Here is a 16,362-nt window from a genome sequence, read left to right on the forward strand (position 1 = left end):
AAAATAAACATACATGTATAAATAAATAAACCGATGGTTGAATAAATAAATAAATAAATAAATAATAAATAAAATAAATAAACATACATGTACAAATAAATAAACCGATGGTTAAACAACATAAATAAATAAATGAATTAATAACTAAATAAATGTAATATAGGTATGCAGCAATTTTTACAACATGCGTCAACATCATTTCAATATATCATCTAGCACTTCCATAAACTCGGATTAGTGTACCTGGATATACTCTGTGAGTGTGTTGAACACTTGCTTGGCAACATTAATTGCCTTTGAGAAGTTCCTCTGTCCCTGCTCATCAATTACATCCTTGCCGGAGTAATACCAGTAGAAATCACTAATAGACTCCTATGAAAAAAAGGGACAGGAGAAATCAGATCAATTATAATTAGGCTTCCAGGTCAGTACGTGATGAATAGGAAAAAAAATATTGAAAAGTGAAGGAAGAGTAGCACAATTGCGCACCTCAAGTTGACGAGATGAGACTATTAGGTGGGTGTACTTGTAAAAGTGAGAGCGTGTGCACAATGGGCTTTGGATCACGGTTAGTTTAGATGTTGGCTACTGTAGATCGCCATAGATACCCATTAATATAGACAAAAAATAAACACATAAATAAACAAACTCTCTATTTATCTATCATGAATAAATATAAACAAAAGAATAAATAAGTATTGAAATAAATACACAAATGAATGAATAAATAAATAAATAAATAAAAATAAACACATAAATAGGCAAACCAGAAATATGTAGTAAATAAAGAAAGAAATTGACAAATAAATAAATAGAAATAAACGAATATAGAGGCAAAAAAGAAATGTATGCTAAACAAATAAACAAATAGGCAAATTGATAAACAAACAAATAAAGAAAGAAATTGACAAATAAATAAATACATAAATAAATGAATGAATATCGAGGCAAAAAAGAAATGTATGCTAAACAAATAGGCAAAGTGATAAACAAACAAACAAATAAACAAACACGTAAATAAATAAATAGAGCGAGCCCCCAGGTCTCATTTGTGGAAAAAAATCTATAATAATGTCCACTCATGCACCCAGAAAAATCGGAACTGAGCAACAGTTTGAACATATCTCGCATTGCTCACTGTAGTCAGGCACAGCAATCTAATTGTGGCATATCTGAAGCTCACTTAAGCAGTATTTTGCAGCCAAATACTTTCTTCCTGCGATGTTTGGTGTCAAATAATACGGGAGTGATTGGTAATTTATTGTACATGCTTTTATGTTTGTTATTTATCTTGTTATATAATCAATTCATCCTAACCTTGAGGGCAACCATAACTAACGTAAAAGGTCCGAGAATAAGAGTTGGACAACCTACTCTAAAACGAATACATTCTGAGAAAAACAGACTTTTAGAATGAAAAATAAGCGTACCAACCTGTACTCTCAGGAGGTAGTCCACAGTCGAGATGATGATGTTGACAGTTGTATTGTTCCCTGTTTGAGTCCTTAAGTAGTTCTGGAAAACTGCAATCAACAAAGATACATCAGAACATCAACTTGAATACTGTATGAAATTCGGCAATGGTCAATTTAGAAAATTACCCGAATTATGTCCTTCGCAGAGAAGCTGAAGAAAGCGGAAGAGATCACAGGTGAACTTATCGTCCTGCATAACCTTCTCACCTGTCCCAAACAGAAGAAACACACACAAGCACACACACATTAACAATACAGAAAGACACATGCAGACAAAAATAAGATACCAATCCCAAGGACGTATGCAAATACAGTAATTAGCACTTCCATTTTAAAAAGACATTCACAAATAATAATAATAACATTTAATTTCAAGCGCCTTTCAAAACACCCAAGGACACTTTACAATAAAAAAAAAGCACACAAAAATAAAACCAAGTAAAATGATAAATAATAAAATAGCAGATAAGTCATGAAAATAATGATAAAAATAGTAATTATGCATGCTCTTCCTGGGCTGGGGGAAAGCATGCAAACTCCACACAGGGAGGCCGGACCGGGTTTTGAACTCACCACCTCTGCACTGTGAAGTCGGCATGTTAACCATGCGCTCGACTACCGGGCCACCATAATATAGTGGAATAGTGGTAGTACAGTAGTAATAGTAATAGTAATAAATGGAATATTGAACATAAGAGCAGACTAGTAAAATGTGTTTAAATTAAGAAATACAGTGAGACCTCAACTTACAAACTTTTCGTCTTACAAACGTCAAATTTATGAAAATTAAACCTTATAATAAGCACTATTTTCATAATACACACCCACCACGGCTGGCGGAGTGATCTTCGGCGGAAGCACACGAACGAACAGCACCAGAGGTTAAGTTAGCAACAGTCCTTATGGAAGGTGACTCTCCTTCCATAAGCCATCAACGACCATCAAAAAGGTCAATAAAACTTTATTTTACAGCACAGTTTATTTCTTTAATTACAGTCCTCATGTAATGCGCCTCTCTTTCCAAACAGCAATTCCCTTTGACCTTCGACCTTTAACGCCATTCCATCAAGCCATCAATGACCATCACAAATGTAAATAAAGTGACTTTATGATACAATGCAGGGTATTTCTTTCATTACAATACAATACGCACATTTATTATACATAGAATAAGGTATGTTGTGTGTAGTTTTAAGGCTTATTTAGTTGAAAAGTAAATTTTATGGAAACCCGGGAACGGATTATTCCCATTGTAATGGTTTCCTATGGGAACTTTTTTTTAGATACACACTTTTCACCTTACACACTCTGTATGGGAACCAATTAAGTTCGTAAATTGAGGTCTCACTGTATTAGAATTGAGTCATTGAAAGAATTAAATAATCTAAATAGACAATTCATCTAGAATCCATATGATGCAATAAGCTGTATCTCTGGCTGAGTGGCGAAGAGCCAGAAAATATATTGGTAGACTGCATTTCATGGTCAAAAGTGGTTAGGTATGAGGGAAATGTGTCACTCAAGTCATCAACATTACATAAGCAAAAGTATAATGGCTGGAAGCACAAAATGCAAAGAAAAAATATTTGGAGAAACAATGACGCAACACAAGAAATAGATCATTATAGGTCCTCATGCCACATTTGTGGAACATATTTTTACCTGATCCTTCCTCAGTGATCATTCCCAGTCCTTCTGCTTTGTTCTGTCTCTCAAATGCATTTAAATCTAGAACGCTGAGAAAAGGGGTGTCATGTTGTCAAACACAGCATGCAAACAAAGTTAAGGGAACACTCAAGTGGTCATCCTGAACTCATTCACTGCCAGACGATGTGCCAAAATGTGTCCACTAAAGTGCCAGGGTTTTTGTCATTTTTACTCAAATTGCAATTCAAACACAGAATATTGAGTTTTAGGACTACATAAACTTCCAATGCAGTGTAAGAAAACTTAGACACTCTTCGTTCATTAGAAAAAGAAGAGTTAATTCCCAAATGATATGGGTCTGGAGTGATCAGAGTTTGAAATGCGGGTGGCTGTACAAAAGGCAAACGCTGCCCCCTCATGGGAGTGAAACACATTGCCAGAGGTCTGACCGGAGCTTGATTCGCACCCGCCCCCCCGCAAGAAAAAACAAAACCCGAACAAATTCAGTAAAGGCACTCCACGACATGCTTTTCAATTGCCAAATACATTCAGGAATGGCAGTGAATGAGTTAAAGTTGGTAGAATTCACATTTCAAAAAAAAAATTCATTCTAACCGTTACCTGCACGACTGCATGAGGCCAGCAAGGCTCTGAAAGAAGCCCACATCCTTTCGATTCTTCAGATAATCCAGCATTTTCTGTCCAAAGATTAAGCCATTTATTTATTTATGAAGCGTTCAAATTTAAAATGCAGCAAACAGATAAAAAGGGACTGTAACAACGTTACCAATTGTACTGTCGAGTTTCCTCCATTGAGAATTGCGATGCCTAGTTTGAGAGTTGAGGCGACCATGGGACCCATCTCACCTGGTTCAAAAGAACCAAACACTCAAGGCAAAGTACACATTTTTACTTGGTCGGGATTGTTTCATTGAAGTACCATAACAACTTTAAAGGACAACCGGACACCATTTTTTTGTTTCCTGATATCAGAAAAACATTTTTTTTTTTTTTCCGCATCTAAAATACCCAAAACACGCAGGCTGATGTTTTTAGTCAAATGCAAAACAACAATAAAAATGAGTTCAAGCGTCCCAAAACTACTTCAAAATGACCACAGAAATTGCGAGTTTCAGAATGTCCCGCCCCCTTATTCGTGACGTCACGCCAGGACGTCTTCGCCTTTCTCTAGAATCAAAACAATGGCTTCAGATTGGGAGAAGATGCGTTCTTGTCACTCATCCAGTTATGAATATGATTCAAATAGTTCTGAAGAGGAAAGCATACATGTTTGCAATTGATTAAAGAAGTCCTTCCGGATTATTTTGAGATGTCTGGACTCCAATGTAGCATCCCGGAAAATGCACAAGAGGGCGTCCAAGGTCCGCTGGAAATGGGCTGATTTCTCCGCTTGGAATTTGTGTCAACTAGTATCAAATAGCAGTCTTGGTGCAACACACAACGATTCACCATTGCGTTATTTATGCGTTTTCCTTCTAATTTCGCCATCAACACGATGTTTTCAGACCAAACAAATGCATTGTGTGTCGCTTTCTCGGTCAGGGACGTTCCTTCAGTGACGTCACGTACGGACTCGTCACCAACTCAAAAACAAGACTTCCTGAATATTCAGCGCGAGTCTTAAAAGGTAAAATATAGCTAGATGTGGTGGAATCTTTGTAAAATACGCTCAGTAGAAGTCATTTGAAGCCATTTTAGAAATGATGGACACAACTTGTCCGGAGGAGTTGGTTGTCCTTTAAGTAAACTGACGATTGTTTAACAATTCAAGTATAAAGAAAACTGAAAAAGCCATACCTTTGCTGGCACTAATAGTCTGAAGTACCATCTCAGCAGCTCCGCGATCATGAAGCCTTTCTTGCTGATATAACAACTTCTGCTTTTCCATCTCTTTTTCCTATTCATGAAAATGGAAGATCGGAAAAATGTTGGAGCGGAAGTGGCCGACGAGTCAAACGATCAAGAAAGCCTACTTCAAAACTTTTCACTTCCTCCCCATCTTCATCTTCTTCATCATGGCAGCTCTGAAAAAAAGGGCGATAAAAAAAATAAACAGAGTGAGTAAACGGCGGGCAGTCAATATCATGTGCCAAATTTAAAATATATATTTGGATGAGGAGTGAAGAGTGGTTCAGGTACCTTTGCCATGATATCAGCATAGGCCATGTAGAGCTGATCTTCATCCAGTTTACTACAACAGTCAACCGTTCCATTATTTACTTCTAAAATGCTTTAAAAAAAAAACAGTCTGCGACAGGCGATATCAGTGTAAACTCACCACTTGTCTGTCAGAGCCGTTCTACTGAAAAGCTGGATGAGCTGACGGAGTGGATCGATGCGTTTCGTTCCTTCTACTTCTTCAAATGGTACTTGCTCACTTGATTTCTGAAGTACATTTTTAGCATCTTTAAATACTTTGACTATCTAGCAAGACATCAACATTTGCAAGTCTCGCTCATTCTTGAGTGCAAACTAGTTTTCAAATATGAAGTCAAAAAGAATGACTGTTATTGTGGTTTAGATGAGACAATTTGAAATTTTGGTTCGGACTTTAGAAAGCATCATGGAATTCCACTAGTATAATTTGCTTTCACGGGCCGAATAACATGATGTAGCGGGCCAGATTTTGCCCCCGGGCCTTGACTTTGACACCTGTGCTCTAGTGGGAATGTAACGCGATACATGACATTTTAATTATCTGTCGTGAATTTGCTCAATCTGAACACCCTCATGTCTGAAGCCGCAACTGGAGCTCGCGTGAACTTACAGCAAGATCCTCTATGAGTTTATCCTCAAAGAAATGTTCTTCTGCCTCAATCCAAGATTTCTCATAGCCCTGGAGGAACAAGTTGACAGCCCGATGTCTAGATTGGGGGAGATTATTCATTTATTTGCATGTGGTATTGTAATGTAACTGACTAAAACACACACAAAAAATACAATATTTGTGAGTGTGTGAGTGCATGCACACAACAAAATTAGGGATACATTTGGCTTTTCGGTCAAATTTAACTCATGCACTGCCATTCCAGAATGTATTCAGGAATTGAAAATAGGACGTGGAGCGCTGGTCAGACCTCTGGCAATGTTTTTCCCTTCCGCGATGGGGCAGCATTTGCCTTTTGTACAGTCAGCCCTATTTCAAGCTCAGATAACTTGGGAATTAACTGGGTTTTTTTTGGATGAAAGAAGAGAGTCTAGGGTTTCTGATGCTTAATTGAATGTTTATGTAGTCCTAAAACTCAATACTCTGTGGGTCGTGCAATTTGAGTGAAAATGAGTGGACATATTTTTGCCCATTGTCTGCCAGTGAATGAGTAAAGGACCAACCTAAAATGTATTCATACCTTTACAGGGGAAATATTTCAGTACTTTTTGCAAGTTTTTGAACAATGAGCTTCACTGGAAAATTCACAATTAGGCATTTGATCCTTGAATTGACCCATAAATATCCTGGTTCAATTGGAGCTGGTGTCTAAACAGTCATTTTCATCACTCTGTTCACATAATTTATACATAACTTGACATAATTTGACCAAGTCGACATCTAACAACAGTACATACATACATGGTGGAATGGTTAGCACTCTGGACTTTGATTCGAGAGATCTGAGTTCAAATGTTGGTGAAATTTCCCCATTGTGGTGTGATGAAAGGATTTCTGATTCTGATACCATTGCCATTGTAATCCTTCAAATAGGATATTCTCAGACATAAGTGGCTACTGATATTAAAAAATAGTGAAAAAATGTCATCAGGAGGTTTCAATAGATCTAAAGAGAGGCCACAGAAAGATATAGAAATGGACGTTCTTTGGCTACATGCCACACAGATGACCGCTACATTGTGAAAAAATGCCCTGAGAAACTATATGGTGAATGCCACGTTGAGTATTAAGCATTTGGAAAGGAGGTGAGAGGCACTGAAATGCCAAGTCAGACCATCCAAACCTATTTACATCAGGTTGATCTGCGTGCTAGGTGACCCGTAATGCTACCTGAACACACCAGCAGTGCAAGCCCGACTTATACATAGTACTTAAATAACATTAGTTATTTGGTTTTGCTGGCCAAATAAAATGTTGTAGCGTGCCAGATTTGGCCCCTAGGCCTCGACTTTGACACCTGTGTTCTACTTGAATGTCCTACTTTCTTATAATATCACTGCAGTCTGAACCTTTTTTCTATTTTGCATACATTTCACCTAAAAGCCAAATATCCCCAACTACTATTTGTGAGTTGTACAATGTACCTGGGCAGATTGTAGAGGGGAGCCATCCTGAAGCAAGCGACTACAGCTCTTTTTCTCTGTTTGGATAGTAACTTGTGCCACACTGCCTTTTTACTGCGTTGAGGATGTTCAACCTGAAAGGACAACAAGAGGACTCAGAGGTGTTTTGCACACTTTCTGACCTGATTAGCCTTTCTGGCTTGACTTCATCGACCCTTTTCTAATACAGTGATACCTTGGCTTACAAACTTAATTGGTTCTCAGACAGTGTGTAAGGCGAAAAGGGTGTATCCCAAAAAATAATTTCCCATAGGAAACCATTCAAATGAGAATAATCCGTGCCCAGGTCCCCATAAAACGTAATTTTTGTAGGTGCTTTCTCTGCGATAATTGTATCTAGTTCCTCATAAATTGTGTTCTGTTTAGCTGGGTTAATAGTTTTTTTGCATCAAGTGTACAGATGGCTTGTGTGGAGCCTGATTGATGGGATATTTTAACCTTGCAGTCTACACTATGCCTTTGAACTATCACAGTTGAAACTCTCTCACTGTCGTCTGCCTGTCTCTAATGTTTAAACCACCTCCCGTCACTGCTGCGTTCTTGACGTGGCTTTAACCGAGGACTGGGGGCGGGGAATCGAGGACTAAAACAGTCGGCTGCCATTATGTTGTTAGAAGAACGGGCTCGTTCGCGAACGACACATCACTCATAGAGGCAGCTCCATGTATGAAAAAAGTTTGTATGCCAAGGTAAAGTTCAGATGCAAAGGTAACATTTTCTTAAATTTAACGTTCGTAAACCGAAAAGTTTGTAAGCCAAGGGGGGTCGCAAACTGAGGTATCGCTGAGTTTATGAATTTGTATCTTAAATTTAATAATGAATTTCCAAATATTTTAGCAATAGCGTAATACAGACAAACATGATGATTTGGAAACCAGAACAGTGATATTAATGTGTATTTAAAAAATATCTGCGACTGTAAGCAATAAATTTTATTCTAACTTTAACCTGGTCTAGGTGAAAGAGGACATGCGCAATGTCCAGCACTCTTTCCACATTCTTCTCAGGGTCAAAGGAGTTACCGCAGTGATTCAGAATGTCTCTGTACAGGGCCCTTTGCCAGCGAATAGCAGGATCCTGCAACTTGAAATGCACACAAACAAACACAAGATAAGAGAAATCAGTTAACACCAAACCTTTTGACGCTGCGTACCACCTTCATTCTCTACCTTCTCCCCGTCGGCCAAATGGTTGGTATTCGTGGTCTCCAGTTCCATTGCTACACCGATGGCTCTTCTTCTTAGGTTTGATTCGCATATTTGTTTTGGCAAAGTTTTTTTACGTCGGATGCCCTTCCTGACACAACCATCTGTATTTATCCGGGCTCGTGACCGGCACAATAAGACACTGGATTACATCCCCTTGTGACTACAGAACAAGCAATTCTATGAACTTCGATGATTGTTATATGAAAATCTATGAACTGTGACTATCATTATCCTTATTATTCATGATTATCCTTATTATTCACTATTATTCACTAGTGTCATTATTATTCATTATTGCCGTCATTATTATCGTTAATATTATCGATAATATTATTAATATCGTTATTATTATCATTATTAATATCGTTATTATTTATCGTTACTATTATCGTTATTATTATCATTATTATTGTCGTTATTATTTAAATACATACTGCAATGATGAACAAGCTTAAAACTCAGATGTTTAAAAACAAGCCCAATTCCAATGAAATTGTGTCATTATGTCTGTGTAAGCTCTGAGTCATACAGGAGTGGTCCATCGATGAAAAGGTTTCAGTCCGGCACCGCCATGTCTGGACAGTAGGGATATATATATATATATATATATATATATATATATCGGGCGTGAACTACCAGTAAGACTTTAGTTTGCTGGCGAAGATTCTCGGATAAGAAGCGAAACGTCCAACACCTTCAAATTTGTCCAGATGACGGCTGAAGAACCCTTTTCATCGTTGTGTCATTATGTTGAATAGAAATAAAAATAGAACATTGAATTTTTGGATTCCCTTGCAGAGCACTTATCAATTTTGGGAAACCATATAAATGTTTAATTCCCTCCATATATTACATACACAGTGTACAACAAATGGATCAATAATATAGTTTTAGTGTACATTCACAAATCAAGAATAATGACTGTTATTGTGAATTATATATGAAATTTAATATTTTGGTACAGATTGTGTCAAGCATCATGGCACTTGACTTTCGCAGGCCACATACAATGGTTTGGGGTACCAGATCTGGCCCCCGAACCTTGACTTTGATACCTGTGTTCTCACTCTAAGTGTGTTCTGGGTAATACCATATTTTGTGATCCATAGTAAATCACCCAAAATGCATCAATCACAGGCAATGTTGTCGAGATTTGACAAACCTAAATTACTGTGAAGGACTTTTACCTTTCCTTGTAGATGGAGATTGTTTCGAATGACTTCCCGCACTTCATCCTCAGTGTCTTTCTGCAAAAATAACATACATCTTCACCTTTCAAATGACAAATCCAAGCACTGGATTACTTCACATTTTGTGATTAACTGTGGTTAGTCCTCAATACAACAGACGTTCAGTGATACCTTGGCTTACGAACTTAATTGGTTCCCAGACAGAGTGTGTAAGGTGAAAAGTGTGTATCACAAAAATTAATTTCCATAGGAAACCATTAAAATGAGAATAATCCGTTCCCAGGTCCCCATAAAACATAATTTTCTACTTTCTAATTTTCTAAGCCTAAGACAAAAACAGTCAACTGCCATTTTGATGTTAGAAGAACGGACTCGTTTGCGAACGACACATCACTCATTGAGGCAGTTCCGTGTACGAAAACAGTTTGTATGCCAAGGTAAAATTTTCATAAATTTAACGTTCGTAAACCGAAAAGCTCGTAAGCCAAGGGGTTGGTAAACCGAGGTATCACTGTACAAGGTAAAAAAAGTAATCAATCCGGTATCGTGATGAAAAGCTGCGTTTCGGAAAATGGATTGAAGGATAGAAGTTATTTTTCCTGGCATACCTGCGAGAATCGGCTCTTCGCGAGAGCAATGAGCTCTTGTTCGCCGTGAACACAAACATTAAGTCCTATGGGCAGCAGTCGCTTCAGCGCCGCCACGATCAAACTGGTCTGCAATGAATATCGATCTCCTTTTCTCCTCAACTTCTTTCTCTCCTGGTATGAGACGATGACCTGGAGCAGAGTTTGGTCACATGACAGATACATACAATGACAATGATACATTTTCAGTGACATATGTGAGTCGGTTATTGAAAACATTCTGTTATAAAAGCGGTATATTATACCTTTGACATTTTACACTTGGAATCTGAGATGAGGAAGGCCATATTGTTGATTTCATTCTGAACCACAAAATTTTGCTCCTCTCTCTTGAAGTTCTACATGAAGGAAAAGTGATTTTATCTTACAAGGGAGGCCATCGTCGGTCATGTTTCCAACTGCCTTACGTGAGACTTTGCCCAGAAGATAAAAACTTCAGCGACCATCTGGAACAACAATTCCGCCTCTGGATTGGACTCTTTCAGCCATGTGGCCCTGTCCAACATATTATGACATTTTAGTCCATTCAAATTTGATTTTTAAGTCATTTGTAATTGAATTCACAAGAAATGCATGTACTGTACAGTAGTATGTCAATATTACAGGAGAGTAAATACAACTTGATGTTGATTCATTCACGTGTCACAAATACCAAAAGGCATTTCACCTGTTGTAGTCAACAAATCGTATGAGAAGGGGATAAAAAGCGTAGAGGTCTCGGACAAGGATGGAGAATTGGTCCAAGATGAGAAGCTCCGTTTCTGAGATCTCACCCCTGCCCTCTGCCTTGCTTTGTTCCTCATCCATCAGCACAACTTCTGCTTTCTATATGAGAACAAAGAGAAAAGACAAAAATCAGGAGGGCCAAGTAGGGAATTTTAAAGATCAGCGATCAGCCAGAAAATTGTGATTGGTGCAACACTTAAAATGGCTGCTTCAACTATGTACATAGGTTCTTTAGACCAGGGATGTCAAAGTCATTTTTTGCCGTGGGCCACATTATGCTTATGGTTTCCTCTCGAGGGCCGTTATGAATTTGGGGAACCCATTAGAATGTTTAAATCCCTTCAAATATTACATATAGAGCACACAGCAAATTAATGAATAACTCGTTTTCAAATCTGAAGTCAAGAATAATGATTTATTGTGGTTGACATCCAAAAATATGACATTTTGGCTCAGATTTTAGCAATCATTATGGAATTTAACAAGTTTGATTTGCTTTCGCGGGCCGAAAAAAATGATGTGGCGGGCCGGATTTGGCCCGCGGGCCTTGACTTTCACACCTGTGCTTTAGACTTTTTAATGTGGTCCTGTTATGACAGACACGCCCAAAGTTACTATCGTGACTTGAGGAGTGTTGTTGAGACCATTAAAAGTTTTTTTTTGTTTTTTTTTGTTTTTTTTGTTGTTGTTGTTGTTGTTGTTGTCCTGCCAACTATTTAGTTAGTTAGTTATCTATATATCTATCGATTTATATTTTGGTTAATCTATTTAATTATTTTTTAATTACTTATTTATTATTTTTATGTATGTATTTATTTATTGATGTAATTATTTTGTTACTATTTTTTTTTTAGTTATATATTTATTTATCTTTTCTACTCATTTATTTATTTACATGCTGATTTCTTTATTTGTTTATTTCTATCCATCCATCCATCCATCATCTATTTAATATTTGTTTTCAATTCATATATCATCCCGCCAAGCACTTGACTCACTTTTCTGAGCTTCTTCATCAGAGGCAGAAAGTGTGTCTTGAGCAACTGGGATTTGGCCTTGCTGATGATTGGTTGAGAAAACACTGGAGGAAAAAGAGACGGGGTTATTTATGTCTTTAATAGTTTTAACGAATCCTGGGGCGTATTCATGAGTATTTGTTTTGTGCAATATGTATCGTAAAAAGTCAAATAATAACTCTTATTCAACAAATAGTTGGTGACTCATCAAATCAAAATGATAATGCCAAAATCAACCTAAATGAACTTGGCATTGTGTCTGTTATGCGTCTTTGTCTTTTCATCATACAACAAAATATTTCCTGAATTGATCATAGGTCAGTAAAACAAAATGTTTCCATTTAACATTATCAAATTATTTTTATTGATAATTGCACGAGTAAGGCGTTGGATGATTGGTTATTACGTCCGCCTCGTAGTACAAAGGTCAAGGGTTTGAATCCGGTCTTAAATTAGACAGTGACTATCAACTCGATCGACAAATTGGTGCTGTTGTTAAATCCAGCTTCTTTCCTTTTAGTCAGCTGGCTAAAATAAAACAACTTGAAGCAGTAACTCATGCCTTTTGCACATCTTGGCTCATTTACTGCAATGAGTGTTACTTTGGAGTCAGCGTCTCCAGTTGGTCCAGAATGCTGCTGCTGGCTTCTTGACTGGTACTCGTAAGAGGGAGCACACAACTCCTACTCTGGCATCCTTTCAGCGGCACCCTATACATTTTAGAGTTCTTTTCAAGATCTTATTTTTGTTTTCAAATCTTGAAATGGCCTCGCTCCACCTCTAGACACCTTCCCGGCCGGCGCCTCAGGTCTGCTGACCAGAAGTTATTAGACGTGCCAAAAACTAAACGGAAGCTCAGAGGGTATCGAGCCTTTTCCTCTGGAATGACCGGCCACTGAACATTCGGCATTCGCTGCCCATCTTTAAAACCCACCTCAAAACTTACTCCCTGGTGCTTTCTACTATCTCTGTGACTGCTTTTTTGCCCGTGTATGATAGTTGTCCATGTACGGCACTTTGTATGCAGCTAGAGTACTTGAACTTGAAAGTTCTCTATAAATACAATTGAATTGAGTGTCCCAGATGCCAAAACATACAAAGTAGAGCGCTGATTTTCCACCAGCGCTCATCAAGGTTATTTGCATCACTCAAAATGCATGCGGATATAGCGCTGGTATTCGTAAATTACACATTGGATATCAAAAAAAGACCTTTGCAAAGAGGATTACCAGCTAGTCTTTTCATCCAGGCTCCTTCGTCAAGCCCTAAATTGTTGTAGATGATTTTTAAGATATTTCCAAGTAATATGTTCATATGTTCGGAGGTCACAGATGTACAGCAGCTGTCGGCTCGGTCTGGGTTATTCTCTGGGCCGTGTTCCCACCAGTGAGACATGTAGCTGCACAAAACTGGTAAAATCACCTGCATGAATAGAAAGATTAAACACGAGCTGATTGTAGTTCGCAATATCTCGCTAGAGGTAAAAAAAAAAATGATGACATACCTCCATGACATGAGGCACTTGAGTATATTTCATGCCAGATTCTGCCACCTCAATGACTTCTTCTAGAGATTTGTCCAAATTTGGAATCAATGGACAAACGTCTGCGACCTCGCTTGGCAGACCAAGAGCTGCAATGCAAAGCAGATTCTTTAAATATACATACACAAATGATATGAACACAAAAAGTACATTTAAAGGACAAGCGACGCCTACGGACAAGTTCTGTCCGTAATTTGTAAAATTAACGTTTGTAAAAAACTTCAAATGACTTCTACTGAGCGTATTTTACAAAGATTCCACCGCATAGAGCTATGTGTTACGTTTTAAGACCCGCGCTGAATATTCAGGAAGTCTTGTTTTTGAGTTGGTGACGATACCTACTGTGACGTCACGGCAGGAACGCCCCTGACCGGGAAAACGACACACAATGCATTTTTGGGTACTTTGTTTGGTCTGAAAACATCGTGTTGATGGCGAAATTAGAAGGAAAAAACATAAATAACGCGGTGGTGAATTGTGTGTTGCACCAAAACTACTATTTGATACTAGTAATTGACACAAATTCCCAGCAGACAAATCAGCCCATTTCCAACAGAGATTGGGCGCCATCTTGTGCATTTTCTGGGCGCTACATTGGAGTCCAGACGCCTCAAAATGAGACAAAAGGACTTCTATGATCGATTGCAAACATGTATGCTTTCCTCTTCAGAACTATTTCAATCATATTCATAACTGGATGAGTAACAAGAAAGCATCTTCTCCGTATCTGAAGCCATTGTTTTGATCCTAGAGAAAGGCGAAGACGTCCTGGCGTGACGTCAAGAACAAGGGGGCGGGCCTTCTGAAACTGGCCACTTCCGGTTTCATTTTTTTGCAGATTCTGGACACTTGAAGTCATTTTTATTGGTGTTTTGCATTTGACTAAAAATATCAGCCTGCGTGTTTCGGGTATTTTAGATGCTACAAAACGTTTTTCTCATGTCAGTTATGAAACAAAAAAAAATTGTGTCAGTTGTCCTTTAATGTCACACTTAACTCATTCACTGCCAGACTATGCTCCAGTGCCAGGGTTTTTGTCATTTTCACTCAAACTACAAGACAGAATATTGAGTTTTAGGACTACATAAACATTTAATGAGGCATAAGGACCATTAGACTCTTCATTCATCAGAAAAAAAAGAGTTAATTCCTAAATTATATGGGTTTGGAATTATTGGCGCTTGAAATGGGGCGTCTGTACAAAATATAATGCAATACATACGTACATATTGGTTTATATCACGCTTTAACAACAGCTGAAGCTGGAGCAAAGCGCTAACATGGAAAAAGGGAAATGCTGCCCCCTGTGAAATGTAAAAAAAAAAACATTTCCAGAGGTCTGACCAGCGCTTTATCAGAACCCCTCGCAAGAAAAAACAAAACCCAAACAAATTGAGGATTGGCGCTCCGTGTCATGCTTTTCGATTCCCGAATAAATGTGTGAATGGCAGTGAATGAGTTAAAAGCACTCTTAAAATGTATGTACAGCATAAACTGAAATATGTTTAAAATCAGTTGTGTTACTATTTTAATGCGGCAAGTTAAAAAAGAATTAAATACTACCATTTCTGTCTTTAGGTCTTTTGCTGTTGTAGATTGAGAAGTTGTTAAAATTGTTGATGTGAGGTTCAAGGAAGGCCACCGGAAAGGCTGTTGAGAAAGCAGCTAAACATTTTCCTAATGCTGGCCGATGTCTGGAAAAAAAAAAACATCAATCAAATTTCAAATGAAAAATAAAGTATGTATCAATAATTTTCTTTAAAATAGTCCAACAAAAGAAGACAAATGACTAAGTTTTGTGAGTATGAATGCTTGGCATACATACCGCTCAACATATATGCTTTCATTGGTTCCCAGAAAATAGAGGCTGTTGAGGATTCGGTAACAGCAAATCTGGACCTCATCGGCTAATTAAGAGAATCAAAAAAATAAAAAAATCAATTCATCAATTCACTTTCATGGGTAACGTTTGAAAATTCATTGTAGAATTTTCAAGTTTCAAAATGTCTCCCTTTATTGACTTTCGCAAGTGTAACTACGTATATACGTGTAGAAAAACAAACAGGAGCAAATCTGTCGCCTATAATTGAATTTAAAAAAAACATTTACAATTAAAATAAAGCAGATGGACGTACATATCAGATCTTCTCCAAAATTATTCTTCCCAATATGTTCAAACAAGGAAGACAGGATCGGAAGCAAGCCAAACGTCGTGTAGTTGATGATCTGAGGGACCCCCGTGGGCTGTTCTTTGCTGTGAGTAAATTGACCAAGCTTCAAGTTCTCTTGCGTCTTCTCCAGAGCTTCCGCTGCGCTGTCAAAGTAGGACTGAAGTGCTGTCTTGACTGACCCCAAGCCTGTCTTCATCACTGTCCTAATACAGGATAACATTGAATTAGTTATCAATGAGAAGGTTTCTTCAGCCGTCATCTGTACTTCTTTCAAGGTGTCGGACGGTTCGCTTCTCATCCAAGAGGCTTCGTCATCTAACGAAAAAATGTTGCTGGTAGTTTTGGTCCTAATATAGTCCTACTGTCCAGACGTGGCTGTGCCGGACTCTGCTATGATAGGTCCCTGCTCTCAGGTTGGGGGGAGCAGG

At 38.0% G+C, this 16,362-nt stretch overlaps 1 protein-coding gene across 1 annotated transcript in view; it reads right to left on the reverse strand.

The window, feature by feature from the left end:
• ryr2a (ryanodine receptor 2a (cardiac)) overlaps positions 1-16,362 on the reverse strand; it is a 113,841-nt gene that overhangs the window by 18,633 nt on the left and 78,846 nt on the right. The window contains exons 68-91 of the mRNA XM_089014691.1: positions 15,899-16,137; positions 15,589-15,670; positions 15,327-15,457; positions 13,725-13,852; positions 13,450-13,642; positions 12,203-12,285; positions 11,146-11,303; positions 10,886-10,973; positions 10,724-10,816; positions 10,440-10,610; positions 9,829-9,888; positions 8,382-8,516; positions 7,395-7,507; positions 5,911-6,007; positions 5,422-5,528; positions 5,283-5,334; positions 5,117-5,167; positions 4,941-5,040; positions 3,910-3,989; positions 3,744-3,820; positions 3,138-3,211; positions 1,602-1,682; positions 1,435-1,523; positions 244-372 (exon numbers count right to left, since the gene is read on the reverse strand). Coding sequence (XP_088870817.1) covers positions 244-372; positions 1,435-1,523; positions 1,602-1,682; positions 3,138-3,211; positions 3,744-3,820; positions 3,910-3,989; positions 4,941-5,040; positions 5,117-5,167; positions 5,283-5,334; positions 5,422-5,528; positions 5,911-6,007; positions 7,395-7,507; positions 8,382-8,516; positions 9,829-9,888; positions 10,440-10,610; positions 10,724-10,816; positions 10,886-10,973; positions 11,146-11,303; positions 12,203-12,285; positions 13,450-13,642; positions 13,725-13,852; positions 15,327-15,457; positions 15,589-15,670; positions 15,899-16,137 — 2,611 coding nt within the window. The remainder of the gene's footprint in view (positions 1-243; positions 373-1,434; positions 1,524-1,601; positions 1,683-3,137; positions 3,212-3,743; positions 3,821-3,909; positions 3,990-4,940; positions 5,041-5,116; positions 5,168-5,282; positions 5,335-5,421; positions 5,529-5,910; positions 6,008-7,394; positions 7,508-8,381; positions 8,517-9,828; positions 9,889-10,439; positions 10,611-10,723; positions 10,817-10,885; positions 10,974-11,145; positions 11,304-12,202; positions 12,286-13,449; positions 13,643-13,724; positions 13,853-15,326; positions 15,458-15,588; positions 15,671-15,898; positions 16,138-16,362) is intronic.

The sequence above is a fragment of the Hippocampus bargibanti genome, linkage group LG15, assembly GCF_051943395.1.
Source record: "Hippocampus bargibanti isolate YZ-2025 linkage group LG15, ASM5194339v1, whole genome shotgun sequence".
Classification (NCBI taxonomy): Eukaryota; Metazoa; Chordata; class Actinopteri; order Syngnathiformes; family Syngnathidae; genus Hippocampus; species Hippocampus bargibanti.